This window comes from Rousettus aegyptiacus, unplaced genomic scaffold (assembly GCF_014176215.1).
Source record: "Rousettus aegyptiacus isolate mRouAeg1 unplaced genomic scaffold, mRouAeg1.p scaffold_m13_p_15, whole genome shotgun sequence".
Taxonomy (NCBI): domain Eukaryota; kingdom Metazoa; phylum Chordata; class Mammalia; order Chiroptera; family Pteropodidae; genus Rousettus; species Rousettus aegyptiacus.
Window position 1 is genome coordinate 28,535,809 of NW_023416290.1, and position 14,672 is coordinate 28,550,480.

Below are 14,672 nucleotides of genomic sequence, written 5' to 3' on the forward strand. Positions count from 1 at the left end.
GAATGCATCACCTGACTTACCTTCTGGGGTAAGTGAAATTGCCCCTGTTTTGTTGTTGATCTGAAAGTACATGACATTGTCGATCTTAGGAAGCTGAATGATAATTTGATAAATAAGCTGGCCATTGGGAGTGGCTGGATCATCCAGGTCTGTAGCATTGACAAACATGAAGGGCTTTCCTATTTAACAAAATGTACGCAGAAAAAAAAAGATATTAATTGAAACCTAAACCAAACATAGTTACTTTTTCCTTCTAAAAAGCAGAGATAGAATAGAAGAAAGAACCATAATTCATATCAGTGGGGAAATAAATCTTTATTCTGCTCCTTTCCCCTCAAAGTATGGTTTAGAGACCTCTAGGGGTCTCTGAGACTGTTTTTAGGGTCAATGGAGTCTAAACTTATACACATGTAAAAGATCCACTTAAAACACAAATTTATTCAGTGGATTTTAGTGTAAAGAAATATCAAAAGAAAGGGGGCATTGGTATGGTTTCAGATTTCACATTGTAAGAAACCAACACTTGTTGAGTTTTGGTATAGTATCAAAGAATATCCATAGTTATCTTAAAAGCTATTACGATACTTCTCCCTTTTCCAAGTACATATCTGTATGAGGCAAGTTTTTCTTGATATGCTTCAACCAAAACAGCATATGGCAAGAGAATGAATATAGAAACAGATGTGAGAATCCAATTGTTTTCGAGTAATGAAAACATCAAAGAGATTTAAAAATGCCATTCTTCTTATTCTTTTTGTATTTGAAAATATAATTATTTTTCATTAAGATGTGCATATTTTAAATAAATTAATAAATATCTTAAAGTTTCTCAGTTTTAATCTTTAATATGATAAATACTGGTAGATATAACCAGTGATGTACTGAAGCCAGCTCAGGAGGGCCATTGTTGAATTTCCAGTTTTGTGACTAATTGTTAACACCATTGACAACTCAAAATAGGCCATGGTGAAAGTATCTTTACCACAGAGATAGGTAAATTCTTCAAGGAGGTTTTTTTCCCATAGAGAGATAGCTATTAAATAGTTACCAGCATCCCTCTGGACATACCCCACATGAAACAACATTGAATATGTAAAAAAGTTCTTTGGGATCCTTATAATTTTTAAGAGAATAAAGGAGCCCTGAGACCAAAAAGTTTGAGAACCACTCATCTAAAATATCCTATTAATGAAAATAGAAAGGGGAAGACCTGGAAGATTTTTATTCAGCAGAGCTTGTTAATGAGTCTTTGGTATGCAATTCCAGGGGCAGAGACAGTGAAATTAATCCATATAATAAAGTGAAAGGAATATTTTTCCGGAGTTATTAGAAGTGGGAATTAAAGAATGAGAGATAGAAAAGATTAAGTATTATAGAGAAAAACTTGACTATTAGTTGATGGAAATGGCCAAGATTGTTTCTGAGAATTCAAAAGTCTAATATTCATGTTTATTTTGTGCACTGTTATGATATAATGCTCCTTCACCTTCCCAAATCTTTAATAAAGCCTGTGGCACACATCTATGCCTTAATGAGGAGCTTTTGTAGAAACGAAAGGTAGAAGCACAGTGAATGGATGAGTCACAGCTGTGGTTGGAAGTAAGAAAAGAAAGAGAACTGGGAGCAAAGGTGACCATGAGAATGTAGATTCCTGGGAGGATGTGGGAGAGTGAGTTTGTTTTTACAGAGTGTTCTAAAGTGTTATAGAGCTCTAAGGTGTCCTAAAGCTCACCCTAGAATAGCGATTCTCAACTGGGGGTGACTTTGCCCCCCAGGGAACATTTGGTAATGTCCGAAGTTACAGTTTTGGATTGTGAGGGATGATGTTGCTACTGGCATCTGGTGAGTAGATGTCAGGGATGCTGCTGAACATCCTAGAATGCACAGAACAGCACCTGACAAAAGAAGAATTATTAGGACCAAGACATCTATGGTGCAAAGTTGAGAGATCATGCCCTAGAGCAACAAGGATAATAAAACAACTCCTTGAGGATTGCTATGAAATGTAAATAAGATAGTGCTTAAAGAGTGATAGCCACAGCTATTAGGCATGCAAATCTGCCCCTTCTGCCTGAAACCCTTCCATCTTTCCATAAATATCTCCAGGCTCTTGCCTATTACCTGGGCGAGAATTTTGCCTTACTGAGCCTTCGTACTTTGACTGGAGAAATGTGGGTCTATTGTCATTGATGTCTTTCACTTCTATGGTGATGGGGACTGGGCCTTCCACTATAGTTCCATGAACATCCAGGGCCAAGACCTTGTGTTGAAATGAAAAGGAAAACATGTTAGACTTCATATCACACAACAAAAGTCACGTGAAGGAAACTAGAGTTCAAAGAACAAATAATCTGGTGACTACAGGAGAGTAAGATACCAAATTGGGAGCTGCTAAAATAGAGGCCCTATAAGTTAAGCCTGGCTAATTCTGTATATTTTCATCAGTGGGGTATGCTGAATACTGCATATGCTTCTTTTCAAAATAGCTGGAGTCAGTGAAATAAGAACACTTTTACCCTTGAGGCTATGGCAGTGTTATGTTGTCTTACAGAGGCATTTTACTGGTCAACATACAAATTCAATAGAAGTTACCAAACAGAAAGCTTTTGCCTTGCTCTTTTTCCTACAATTATCTCTCATCCATTACTGTATTCAGATACCAACAATTAAAAATAAGGGGAAAGAATGGGAGAAGGGTCTCTCTAGTTAGCCTCTGACCATTGGTTATATTTGCTTCTTGCAAGGTCTAAAGGAGCTCCATCTCAGCACTAATGCTGCCTTCTTTGTGGGTCCAGAGCCCACACAACAGCCATAAGCAAATACCAGTGATATATCAGAGCATTGTTGGCTTGATTTTGATCCAGTTGCCTGAACATAGCCATACTTGGACAAGTAATGCCATCTGAGGGCCTTGACAATGTAAATTGGGTTACTTTGGTCAAAAAGCCTAAGGAAGAAGGGATTTTTGCTATAACCCTCTGTAGCTGGTAAAAAGAAAAAAAAAAGAAAAAAATAGACAAATGAAGTTTTCAATGTATGCCATTAATGTTGGGAGAGCCCTAACAGGATCCTCTGCAAAGGATGAAGGAAGGAGCCAGTGATACTCCCAACACAAAGGGGGCTCAGCAAAGTTGGAGTTAGATTTCTTTTTCTGGTCTCAATTTACCTGGAGTCTGTGAACAGCTCTTGTTTCTCTGTCCAGAGATCTGTTATGATACAGAAGTCCATCTGGTTGTATCTGAAATATTCCATCCGTTTCCCCAGTTAGTTTGAAAGTCACAGCAGGAGGACTGGCCTTAAACTGGGAAAAAGCAAAGTTCGATGAGGTTGTAAGAAAAAACAGTGTTGTAGAATTTGTAGAAAGTCACCAATTTTAAGTAACATTTTCATCTGTATAATCACAAAACAAGTTCTGAGCTTTTAAAGTAATACATTCTAAAAGTTTGCCTATTAACTATTTAACATTCAAAATACATTTCCTTCAAGAAACAACGGATGATATATTTTAATATATTGACAAAAGGTCAATTGATGCTTCAAATTATAACCAGCTAGGTGAGATTTTGCTGGGAATATCTGAAAGCTATAACATTACTGTCTTCTAAGAAACATTAAAAAGGGTAGCTTTATTGCTAGGATAAAAAATTTATCATTTAGTACTTCTAAAAATTGTGTAAAAGATTAAGAGATATTTTAATATTAAGGAAAACAATTTAAAAGTAACTTTCACTTGATAGGATTCTATATGACAATCTCTTAATAACTTGTTCAGATGTGAAGAAAATATCAACTATAGACAAAGATATAACAATTTTTAAACCACAAAAATAGAAAATTTACATAAAATAAAGCAGACATAAAAATTGTTCAACCTCATTAATAATTTTAGGGTATTTTATATACTTTTATTAACAAATTAAAAATCAATAATGGTCAGTGTTTCAGGATGTTGTAAAGGATATAAAGAAACTTATTATTACTGATGCAAATATAAATTAACACAATCCTTTTGGAATTAACTGAGACATAAAATGTTTGTACCCTTTGACAGAAAATATTACTAAACAGAATTTATACTAAAGAAATATTTTTAAACAGTAAACTACACACTTGTAGTACAAGTAGCCTTATTTACAATACTGGTAAAGTTGATAACATCTAAATAGTCAAAGAGAAAGATGATGAAATTATTATAGCACATAAATTGGATAGAATTTTAATTATTAAAATGCTCATTCTATAAATTATAAAGCAGCTTAAGAAACAATATAATGAGGTAAAGTAACCAAAGGAAAATGTAAGAGCAAATCTGGACTATGACTGTAATAGTACCAAAAGTATTAAAATCGATGGGTAAGAAATGGAATTTTAAAAAGTAAGTTTGACATTTTGTGGGTAGGGCTGTAGATGAAGAGTTTTTATGTTTGTTTGCTTATTGATATTATGTTGTTTATATAATAAATTAAAGTGGTATTGTTGTATGTTTTAAGTTAAAAGTCTTGTATATAAGTGGGAAAGGTAGAATAAGGATCTACAAAAAATGTTTCCCCCCATAAAAGCAGTGAGAAACTGGCAAAAATTGTAAATATCAACTTTTTCAGAATTAAAAGTTTGTAAAATCCAAGGAATATTTATTTGAGAACATGACTCTTAGTAAGAACTAAGCTTTGTAGTTATTTTCACTTGCTCTAATTCCATTGACCTTTCTCAAAATATGCAGTAGCTTTGAAAATCAACAGCCTCACAACCACAGCACTATGGAAGAGACAAAGGAGTTTGGAGTTTCTGAAATGCCCCATCCCCAGAAAACTGTTATTATCTCATCTATTTCAAAGTTCCCTGGAAACACTAATTAACAGGGCTTGTCTTTTTGGACCTAAGTCAGAGCTCACTCGCTGCAAATAATTTTTCTCCTGAAGAATTTGTTGTAAATCATCATTATCAATTGTTTAACATTGCAGCTCCTTGAGGCAGGGATAACAGTTGACACAACAGAAGCTGACCGAAAAATCTTAAAATGTAAAGTTGGGGAATGAGATGTCCATAGGGGTCATTAAAAATGTCCTATATATTCCTGGGAGTCTAGAAAGCCATATTCATGAGTAGAGCTGCACATGGGCCCACAGAAGACTTGAGAAGACCTTAATCTCTCACCTCTGGCTGGTCTTGAGGCTCTGCACAAGCAAGAAGTGAAGGCTAAGACAGAGTTTTAAATTGCTTGCCACATCCTTAAATGTGTGTTCAACATGCACACAGAACCCCTTGGCAAAGGCTGGAAGACTTATTGGTTCAAGGCTTTCAAGAAAGTCTCAATTCAATCATTAGCTGAACACTAAACTAATGGAGCAGAGACTTGATGGTCATGCATGAAAAAGAATAAAGACTTTACAGAATTAGTTCAATGAAGTCATTAAACAAGCAGCAACAACAACACACCCTTGGAAGAGGAGGGCTTATGATTTCTAGAGCTGCTGCATCCTATTATTTAACCCATTTCCTGTTTGCCCTAGAATACTCACTGGCAGCACTTGTGGCTGTTGTGTTTACCCCGAGATAACGTGCTGATTACAGTACTAATCTAACCTCCAAAGTTTGCCGTGAAATTTTTCACTTTTATTATTATTTTTGTATCACTCTAGCATATCTAATCTTTGGAAATGCTATTATTCTATTTATAGCATTCTGTTTTTAGTAGTGGTATTTCCATTTACAAAATATAGTAATTCTCAATTGCTGAAAATGTCAAATCCTAGATGGTCCACTTTGTATCGTTCTATGCTTTGAAAATTACCACACCAAAAAAAATTATTAAATACTGATTATCATATATATTACATCAAATAATCCTAATATGTTACATTAGGATTAGAGACAAGTTCTGTTTAGAAATAACTCCAAGAACAGTTTTTATATTTTATTTTCACATTGAAAACCAGTCAGATTTTTTTTTAGCCTCAAAAAACATGTTCATGTAAAATTAAACTAATTCTGGCAGTGAGTTGCACTTTTTTTCTTTACAGAAAATGAGTTAAAATGTTCAATTTTCAACAAATGATTATGAGAGATGCAAATAAAAATAAAGACCCCTACACAAGAAAAAAAAAAAAAGCAGTCACTAAAAACTGTCCCTGAGGAAGCCCAATGTTAGACTTACTAGATAAAAACTACAAATTATCTATTTTAAATAAGTTTGAAAACTAAAGGACACTACCTCTAAAGAAGTAAAGTACGAGTACATTGTCTCACCAAATAGAGAATATCAATAAAGACATAGAAATGATTTAAAAAAAAAATAGAAATTCTGATGTTGACAGATATAGTAACTAAAATAAAAAATTATTAAAATGGGCTCAATGATAGATGTGAGCTAGCATAAGAAAAAAATAATGAGCTTAAAAGAGATCAGTTGAGATTATCCACCCTGAAGAAAAAAGAAGAATAAAGAAATATTATTAATAGAGTTCTAGAGACAATGGAACATCATCAAGCAAACATATGCATAGTGGGAGTCATAGAAAGAAAGGAAAGAGAGAAAGGGGCAGAAAGATTACTTGAAGAAAGAATTAACAAAATTTTCCCAAATTTGAGAAAAACATTAATCTATATATCCAAGAAGTTTGATAAACTTCAACTACAATAAACTCAAAGGGACCCAAACTTAGACACATCATAATTAAACACTTAAAAGATAAAGAGGACCTTGAAAATGCAAAGATTCATCACATACAACAGATCTCAATAAAATAAATAGCTGACTTTCCATGGAAGCCAGAAGACAGCAGAATGGCATATTCAAAGTGCTAAAAGAAAATGACTGCTAAGTATTTATATCTGAAAAAATTATCCTTCAAAATGAGGGTGAAATTAAACTATATTACTATTAGAAAAAAAATAGGCTTAAAAACAATATAAATTTAAAATGAAAATTCTTACTGAAGACTGAAAAGGACATTCAACAATGATACAAGGATCAATTCATTAAAAAACTATAACAATTATAAACATATATGTATCTACCAACATACCCCAAAGTACATAAAGCAAAAAATGAGAATCGAAGGGAAAATATACAATTCAACTGCAATAGTTGGTGACTTCAAATCTTCACTCCCAGGATGGGAGAAGGGATACAAGGCAGTTTTCAGCCTCTGTGTGTTTAGAACTGTCAACAAAACAATGGGAGGCATCTGCCTTAGAAGGTAGTTTAACAACCCTCTGTTTCTCTCCCAGTGTGTGGGGGACTGGGGATCATGGGTACCCCAGAAGCTCATCAAAGCATCCTCAGCCATGCTAAGGCCAAGCAGGCTTCCCCAAGGGATTTCTGGTAAATATAGTAGTATGTTTTTCTCCCTCTCCATCACATTTCCAGGATTATTTCAAATATTTTTATAGCTGAAGTCTCTCACTCCCACCTACAGGTCACACCTTCCATCTGATGCTTTTCTCAGTTACCTAACTGAAAGAGATGACTGCCTCCCAGTGTGCCCTGGCCAACCCACAGGCAAGGGCCCAGGGCTAGGCTCAGAGGTGGTGATGCAAAGCAGGCCTTTGGGCAAACAGTGAAGCCATTCCAGCATAAATCCAGAGAACCCACATCTTCAAACATTTCAAGCAGCAAACACATCAAACTGACAGCCTGATGGTCACATGGTTATCCCCTGCTAGAAACAAGTTCCCTTTCTACCCTTGATGAGAGGCAGAACCTAAAGGCACCAAGATCCCCACTCCCAGGGTGGGAGAATTTACCCCAGACACAGCTAAGGAAGTCTGAATATAGGATGTTAGGTTCAATTCCTTACATTACTAAGGCCACTCATCTCTCTGTTTAACTTAGCTTCTGAAATCATTCTTGATAATGAGATCTGGCATATCTCTATTTTATTTCCTGCTACACAGTAGATAAGAGTAAAAGTCCACTGAGAGAGCATGAGAAGTTAAGATGACAGTGATCAAGAGTAGTCATTACCTGGAATATGATTTGACTTGCTTCTTGGCCTTCAAAAATAGAAAATGTCATGGGTTTCAGGGGTCCACTAAACCTCCCTTCTTGGCCATATCCAGTTGTCTGTTAAAAAAATGAAATGAAAATTAACATTATCATCTATTATGAATGTATATGTGTCACTTGCTGATTTATTGTGGCTTCCAAGACTGATATATAAAACATAAGATTTTAACCTGGCTCAAAGCAATATGAAATCTAGTCAAAATGGTCAGAAAGGGGCCTGCTATCTCTTGAGGCTCTACTATGTCAATGGTTTGCTATGAACCTGGCATTGCTTTTCTCATTTAACCATTCAAGCAATAGCCCTGTATGAGGAATATTAACTCTCATCTTACAGATGAGGCTCAGAAAGGTCAAGCTACTTGTTCAGAGTAAAATTTATAAGTGGTTGACACAGCATACATGCGGATCTAACTGAACAAAAACTCATGGTCTTCCCACAGTGCCACTCTGCCTTCTAAATTCTAGATGGTTTAACAACAGCTTCTTAAAACATCTCCCTTTACTTCTGTTAGCTTATAAGGAAATTCATAGAAGATTCCCTGAACTCTAGAGCTTATAGTCTCCCCAGAGACAATTGGGTTTATAGGGGGAAGAAAATATATGCAGATATGTTTAATAAAATGCTTGCTTGACATACAGTTACATGATAAATTCATTCAAATTTGATTTGAATTTGAACTGTAACTTTAAGAAAAGCTTACTGTTTAACATTTTTTAACCATCTTTACTCATTTAGAAAAAAAATTAAAGCACAGAATGTTTACTTCGAGCAGTAATGCCACAGCAATTCTAATAGTCAAAGACCCTGAACTTAAAAGGCAAGCAACCCTTTGCAGATGCCCAAATCCAGAGACAGTGAAAAGAGCTCACACTTGCTAAGTTAGTATGTGCTGAGCTATTTCCTAAGCATATTTAATCCTGACAACAACCATAAGGAGGTAAATTATTGTTAGCTCATTCTACAGGTGATGAGACTGAGACACAGGGAGGTTACGTATTTTGCTCAGGTAGTGGCAGGAAGCAAGATTCAAACGTGAGACTCTAAAACCAGCTGTTTCAGTCACTACCAACCAGAGGAAACAAAAGCAGCAGAGATGTGTGGGAAGGTACGACCCTTGTCATTCCCAACCAGCTAAAACAGGGAGCATTCAGCAACAGCCCTTATGATCCCTTAGTTTCTAGAACAACTGCTCTCTGAAGGGAAATGCAAGGCAGAGTGGAGCAGGTGGCACATAGGAAAAGACAGCCAGCCAAAACCCCACCCATGGAGGGTTATCCTCTGGGAGGAGGGATTTAGCCCCCATACTTGAATCTGGTCCCCCCTCCTTCCTGAGTGGTTCTTCAGACCTCCTACTTATAGTAGAAATCAGGGGTGGGATAGGTTAGAATCAAAAGCATATGGCAAGTCAGTAGTTTTTGAGCTAGAAAGATAAAACTAAAAAAAGTAAGAAGTGGAGAGAGGAGGGGTTTGTGCAGGGGAGAATTTGTCTTCCACTTCTTTAGGGAGAGCAAGTATATTCTGTGAATAACCCAGAAACAGACAGTATGAGAGTGATGGGGAAAAATTATCTTACACTAGATCCTTGGGTTAATTGAATCTTAAGTTGATAATGGTTGTCTGGTCAAGGAACAAAAACAAATGAGAATACAGAGAGATTTGGAATTTGGTCCACTCTTCTTCAGATTTATGGCAGGCCCTTGGATTAGCTGCTCCCAGCCATTGTCAACCTCTCTCCCATGGGAAACCAAGTGGTCTCTTTCCTAGACTCCTTTGCAGCTAGGAGAGTGACCAAGTGAATTATTCTGGTTCATGAAAAAAAAGGAAAGTCTCCTGGGGAGTTCTGGTCAAGCTTTTGTTTTCCTCATGAAAAAAGACAGATGTGGTTGGCATTGCCCTTTACCTTCCCTCTTGTAACTCAGATAATGGACCTTGTGTCTTTAGCTATGACAGCCATCATGAAACCATGAAGGGACAACCCAGCTCAGAAAATGGTAGAGCAAAAAGAAAGAAGCCCAAGTCTCTGCTAACATCACAGTCCTGCTGAACCCGCCCTGGACTGCCTACTTCAGGATCCTTGTTATCTGAGGAAAATAAGCCCCTATTGAAGACCTCTAAAATTAAACATCCTGTTACTTATAGCTAGAAGTACTCTATACTGAAACAATAATTCTATAGCCTATAGCTCATCTCTTCCTTTCTAAGTTAATCTTCCTCTGGGGGATCTTCTTCCCTTCCACTTCTTTACTACATCTTCTTCAGGTCCATTAGCTCCTCTGGAAGTTGAGGCACAAAAACTGGGTGAAGATGGCCAGGTGCTGCCTGGCCATCTTTGTTTGGTCCCAGACAAAGGCAGTGATTTCTGTGCGGCTACTGTTTAACAGAAAACTCCCTTCATCAACTTGCCACTTACATCAACAAGTGGCCAGCCTTTCAGTTGATCATACCAGTGATGGCATCCAGAAGAAAACTGCATTAGTCAAGCAAACCTCACATAAAGCCTTCATTCTTTCTACATGGACAAGCTGGCTTACCTATCAGGAAAGGAGGATACATCTCAGTTGCAGGGTTCAAAGTTGGGTTCTTATATCAGGGCAACAAATCTTTCTTCCTGCCCATTAACACAACTATCTAGACTATAAAGATTTCAAAATCCATGTGCACACCATGAGTCATCAGGCCATACTGCCAGAATTGAGAAGGACAGTGTGATGGAAACATATGAAAGGACCAGAGGGTTTTTGTAGGAGTTGGAGGTAATAACATTCACCATCTTGTACAAAGAGGGAAAAGGAGGGGCAGAAAGTGGAACAGACAGTTCTGAGTGTTCCTCGTGTAGCAGGTATGGAACTAGACCCTCCACACACATCATTTCTTCTGATTTTCATCAAAATCAGGAAAGTATCTCCAGAGAAGTTTCAGAGCAGAAACACAGACACTTGGCTTTACAGTGGGATAGAGCCAGCTCTGTTGAACCAAGCCCCAACTCTGAACCATGTTGCTACAGTGCCTTCCAGGCCACAAAAGGACATGTTCAATTGCCGGATCTGCCTGCCTGGTAGCCACCCTCACTGCATTTTCCAGCAACTGTTCTCTGAGTTGATTACATAGTATTATTCCACGATATTCTTCCTTCTTGAAGAATCATAGTCCCAAGCAAAACTCTAAAATAGGTGATTTCTCCTTGATTTCCCTTCCTCCCTATTCATCACCTTTTCCCAAAGCCTAGATTACTTATTTCCTCTTTCTTCAATACCTTTACAATATATTCATGCAGTGTTTCTAACCCCTTTATGAAAACCAGTTCTCAGAAAGTAACAGGAGACCCATTCACAGTATAGAATAAATGACTGGCAATCATTTTAAATTACTACCTCTGCTGAAGAAAGTTGTATGGTAAAGGCAAAAACTTCAACCAAACTTCCACTCTTCGTAAGAGAGAATTTGGGAGTAAAGATGGGTGGAGGCAGGAGAGAGAAGTAGCTCCATCTTAATGTCCCTGAAATCCCACCACAGAGGTAGCAATTTCTCTCCTTCAACCAAAGGCAGCTGTGCTTTGTGACTATCTCCTGGGCAAAGATCTTGCTATCAGCAATGTTTGGGCAGTATTTCTTACTATAGGTAGAAATACCACTGGGATGAGAGCAGAGAGAAGGAAAACTTATTTTCAACTTTTATCCAAAAAGAAGAATGCATGTCTCTTCTTAGACAAAAAGCTGATAAGCCCACTAATATCAAATTATTGATAGAATCTTCTCTCTCTCTCTCTCTCTCTCTCTCTCTCTCTCTCTCTCTCTCTCTCTCTCTCTCTCATCTATTGTTGTTTCCTAATATAAACCCATAATTATGAATTTAACTTCTGCCTTGTTCCTGGCACTGTGCTATGTGCTGAGGCTGCAAAGATGACTAAAACTTGGAGATCAGTATCCATTTAAGTGTAGACACTGAATATTTAAAATCCTGTAGTAATGATAATAGCTAATATTTAATGAGTGCTTAGACTATGCTAGTCACTAATCTGAGGGCTTTAAAAATGCATTGTCTCATTTAATTTCCACAACATTCTATAAGCAAGTAATCTTTCAGACCCATTTCACAGTGCAGAAAACTTAGGTTCAGTGCTTAAGTAACTCATCCAAATTCCTATCACAGGTAAGTCACAATGCCAAGTTTGAACCTAGATCTGGCTTTACTGTAACCCCATGATATATAGATAGCAAAGATTGTTTCAAAGAGTAGGAAGAAGAGAGAAGTCATGTTGGGATGTTTGACCCAGTTCTTAAGTAATCCTAGTGACAAGCTTTGAGTCCCTGGTCTTTGAGCATATGAGTTGCTCATCAAATTTTAACTACAGGTGATCCACTCTTGGCCCTCTAGTCCCAGGAGAAAAGCTGTGATATTTTCACAAGTTTTGTACTACTTCACTCTAAAAATTTTGATCTGCGTGGGCTCTAGAGGGTTCTCTGGGACTTGAAATTTACTTATATGTTAAATTTATATGTTACAGAAGAACGTAACCAAGATTTGAGGTGCGAGCATCTAGAGGTGCAAGCATCACCTTCCTTCTAAGGTAAAAGCAAATGCTTCTCCATAATCTTGCTTTATAATACAACAAATTGGCAAGTGCATGACATTTATGGATCTCATGAGTAAAATCCGGATGGCATCTCATTATCTGAGGTCAAAGGTTGGATTTCTTCAAATTTCATCCATCTCCAATGTCTATAAGCCTGTCAGCCGATAGGCTTAGCTCAATAAATGGCTAAAGACAAATTTAACTAGAAAACACCAAAACATTAATGGAAAGAAAAGTACAGAGTAGAGCAGGGTTGAAAATAGAGAAAATTATTTTCTTCATGTTTCACTGGTAATTTTTCACTGTCAAAGTAAAAAAAAAAAATGGTCAAGATTAAGGGACTCAGACTAACACATGTGGCAATATGCTTTTATTTCCTGATTCCCTAACATGAAAATCTAAACTGGAATTGATAGATTTGTTTTACACTTTGCCCATTAAGTGCTATTGGCTTTTAAGAGCTAAGGAGAAAGTACATTGGGGCAAACATTTAATTTTGATAGATTCTTGTTTTAAGTGATAACCATTGCTTCCTTGGTTTGGGGTAGAAGGATGGTGAAAAATATCTTAGTAAATAAATAAAGAACATCTTCTTCTCTTACCAAATAAAACATAAGGAGATATAAGCAGTGCAGTTGGGCTTGCACCATCATGGTTTTCTTTATTTACTATCCTGTGAATAAACCAGAGATAAAAGCAATTAGTTACCAGTCTGTTGAAATTATGTCCTTTCAACCACAAAGGATCATTGGACAATATCCAGTTACAACATAGTAGAATGGGAACCCTGAAGGCCAGTCTCCCCTCTGTTTAGAGTCACCTGGTCTTCCAGAAGCTTCACAATACCTCATCCATAGCAATGTACAAGTCAACTTAGCAAATCAAGCTCATGCTTCTTCCATTTCTTTAACCACTCCACTTTATTATAATCTTCTTTTAAAGGTCTCAAATAATAGATAATAAATATAATTTTCACTTTTGCTACATGGATGGGGAAGCTATGTTTTGGCAAATTCCAGGATAACTAGATACTAAAATTTTAGAGATTCTGATTCAAAGCTACAAATATATGAGATTCTGGAAGCAGAAAGAACCCAAAAATGTTAACAGTCCTTCTTTCAAAAACCTCATCGCTGCCTCTTTGGTCTTCTAAATGTTGTTAACTGTGCAATACACTTAAGGAAAACACGTTCTTCTTATTACTCTAAAAGCAATTAAATAAAAATACAAATTCTGCTCTAAATAAATTAAATTAAATTAAAAATGCATTCAGAGGTGGTTCAAGATAGTGGCATAGGAAGATCCCAAACTCACCTCCTCTTATAGACACAAGTCTACAGCTACATTTGAATCGATTTCCTCTGAGAAGGACCTGAAGACTACCTGAACAAGTTCTCCACAACAAAGGATAAAAGGGTCACGTTAAGATAGGTAGAAGAGATGTGGCCTTTTAAAACCTCATCCCTGGCATGACAACACACAAATGAGAGAGATCTCACAAATATGAAGCTTATCCCAGAGGGACGAGAGGTTCATGCCCTACATCAGCCAACCCAACCCTTGGGACCTGCACCAGAGACCCTGCCTCCAAAATATCTGGCTTTGAAAAGTAGCAGGTCTTATGTCCAAGAGAACCATAGAACTGTAGAGAATTAAGATTTCACTTTTAAAGGGCTGTAAGCAAACTCACTCGTCCAGGGACCAAGAGCAAAAGCAATAGTTTAAAAAGAACCTAGGACATATGTGACAGAGATTCATGTACTAATCTTAAAGTATCTAACAGAAGGACAGGAGCCTGTTGGAACTTTCTCCAGGAACAGGGGTACTGCTGAGGTTCACTTTTACATTTTCCATCTACCTTGTTAGCATCAGCACTAGTGAGCACAATATTTGCATTATTTCTCTAACATACTAGTGCCAGTGGGCACACCTTGCCATTGTGCCACTCCCATGGCCCCACCAAGGTTGGCACATGAACATCCAACCTCCTCATCACTCCCATGGCCCTGTCATGGCCAACAGGTGCATGCAGGTCACATAGAGGATGTCCCTTGAATACCTAATTCGTGGCCAGACAGGATTGCCTTTCT

General features: G+C 37.1%; 1 protein-coding gene across 1 annotated transcript in view; it reads right to left on the reverse strand.

The window, feature by feature from the left end:
* Positions 1–13,235, reverse strand: part of CDH17 (cadherin 17) — a 50,900-nt gene extending 37,665 nt beyond the window's left edge. The window contains exons 1-5 of the mRNA XM_016129509.2: positions 13,185–13,235; positions 7,967–8,065; positions 3,167–3,301; positions 2,122–2,260; positions 21–179 (exon numbers count right to left, since the gene is read on the reverse strand). Coding sequence (XP_015984995.2) covers positions 21–179; positions 2,122–2,260; positions 3,167–3,301; positions 7,967–8,065; positions 13,185–13,235 — 583 coding nt within the window. The remainder of the gene's footprint in view (positions 1–20; positions 180–2,121; positions 2,261–3,166; positions 3,302–7,966; positions 8,066–13,184) is intronic.
* Positions 13,236–14,672: the final 1,437 nt, after the last annotated feature.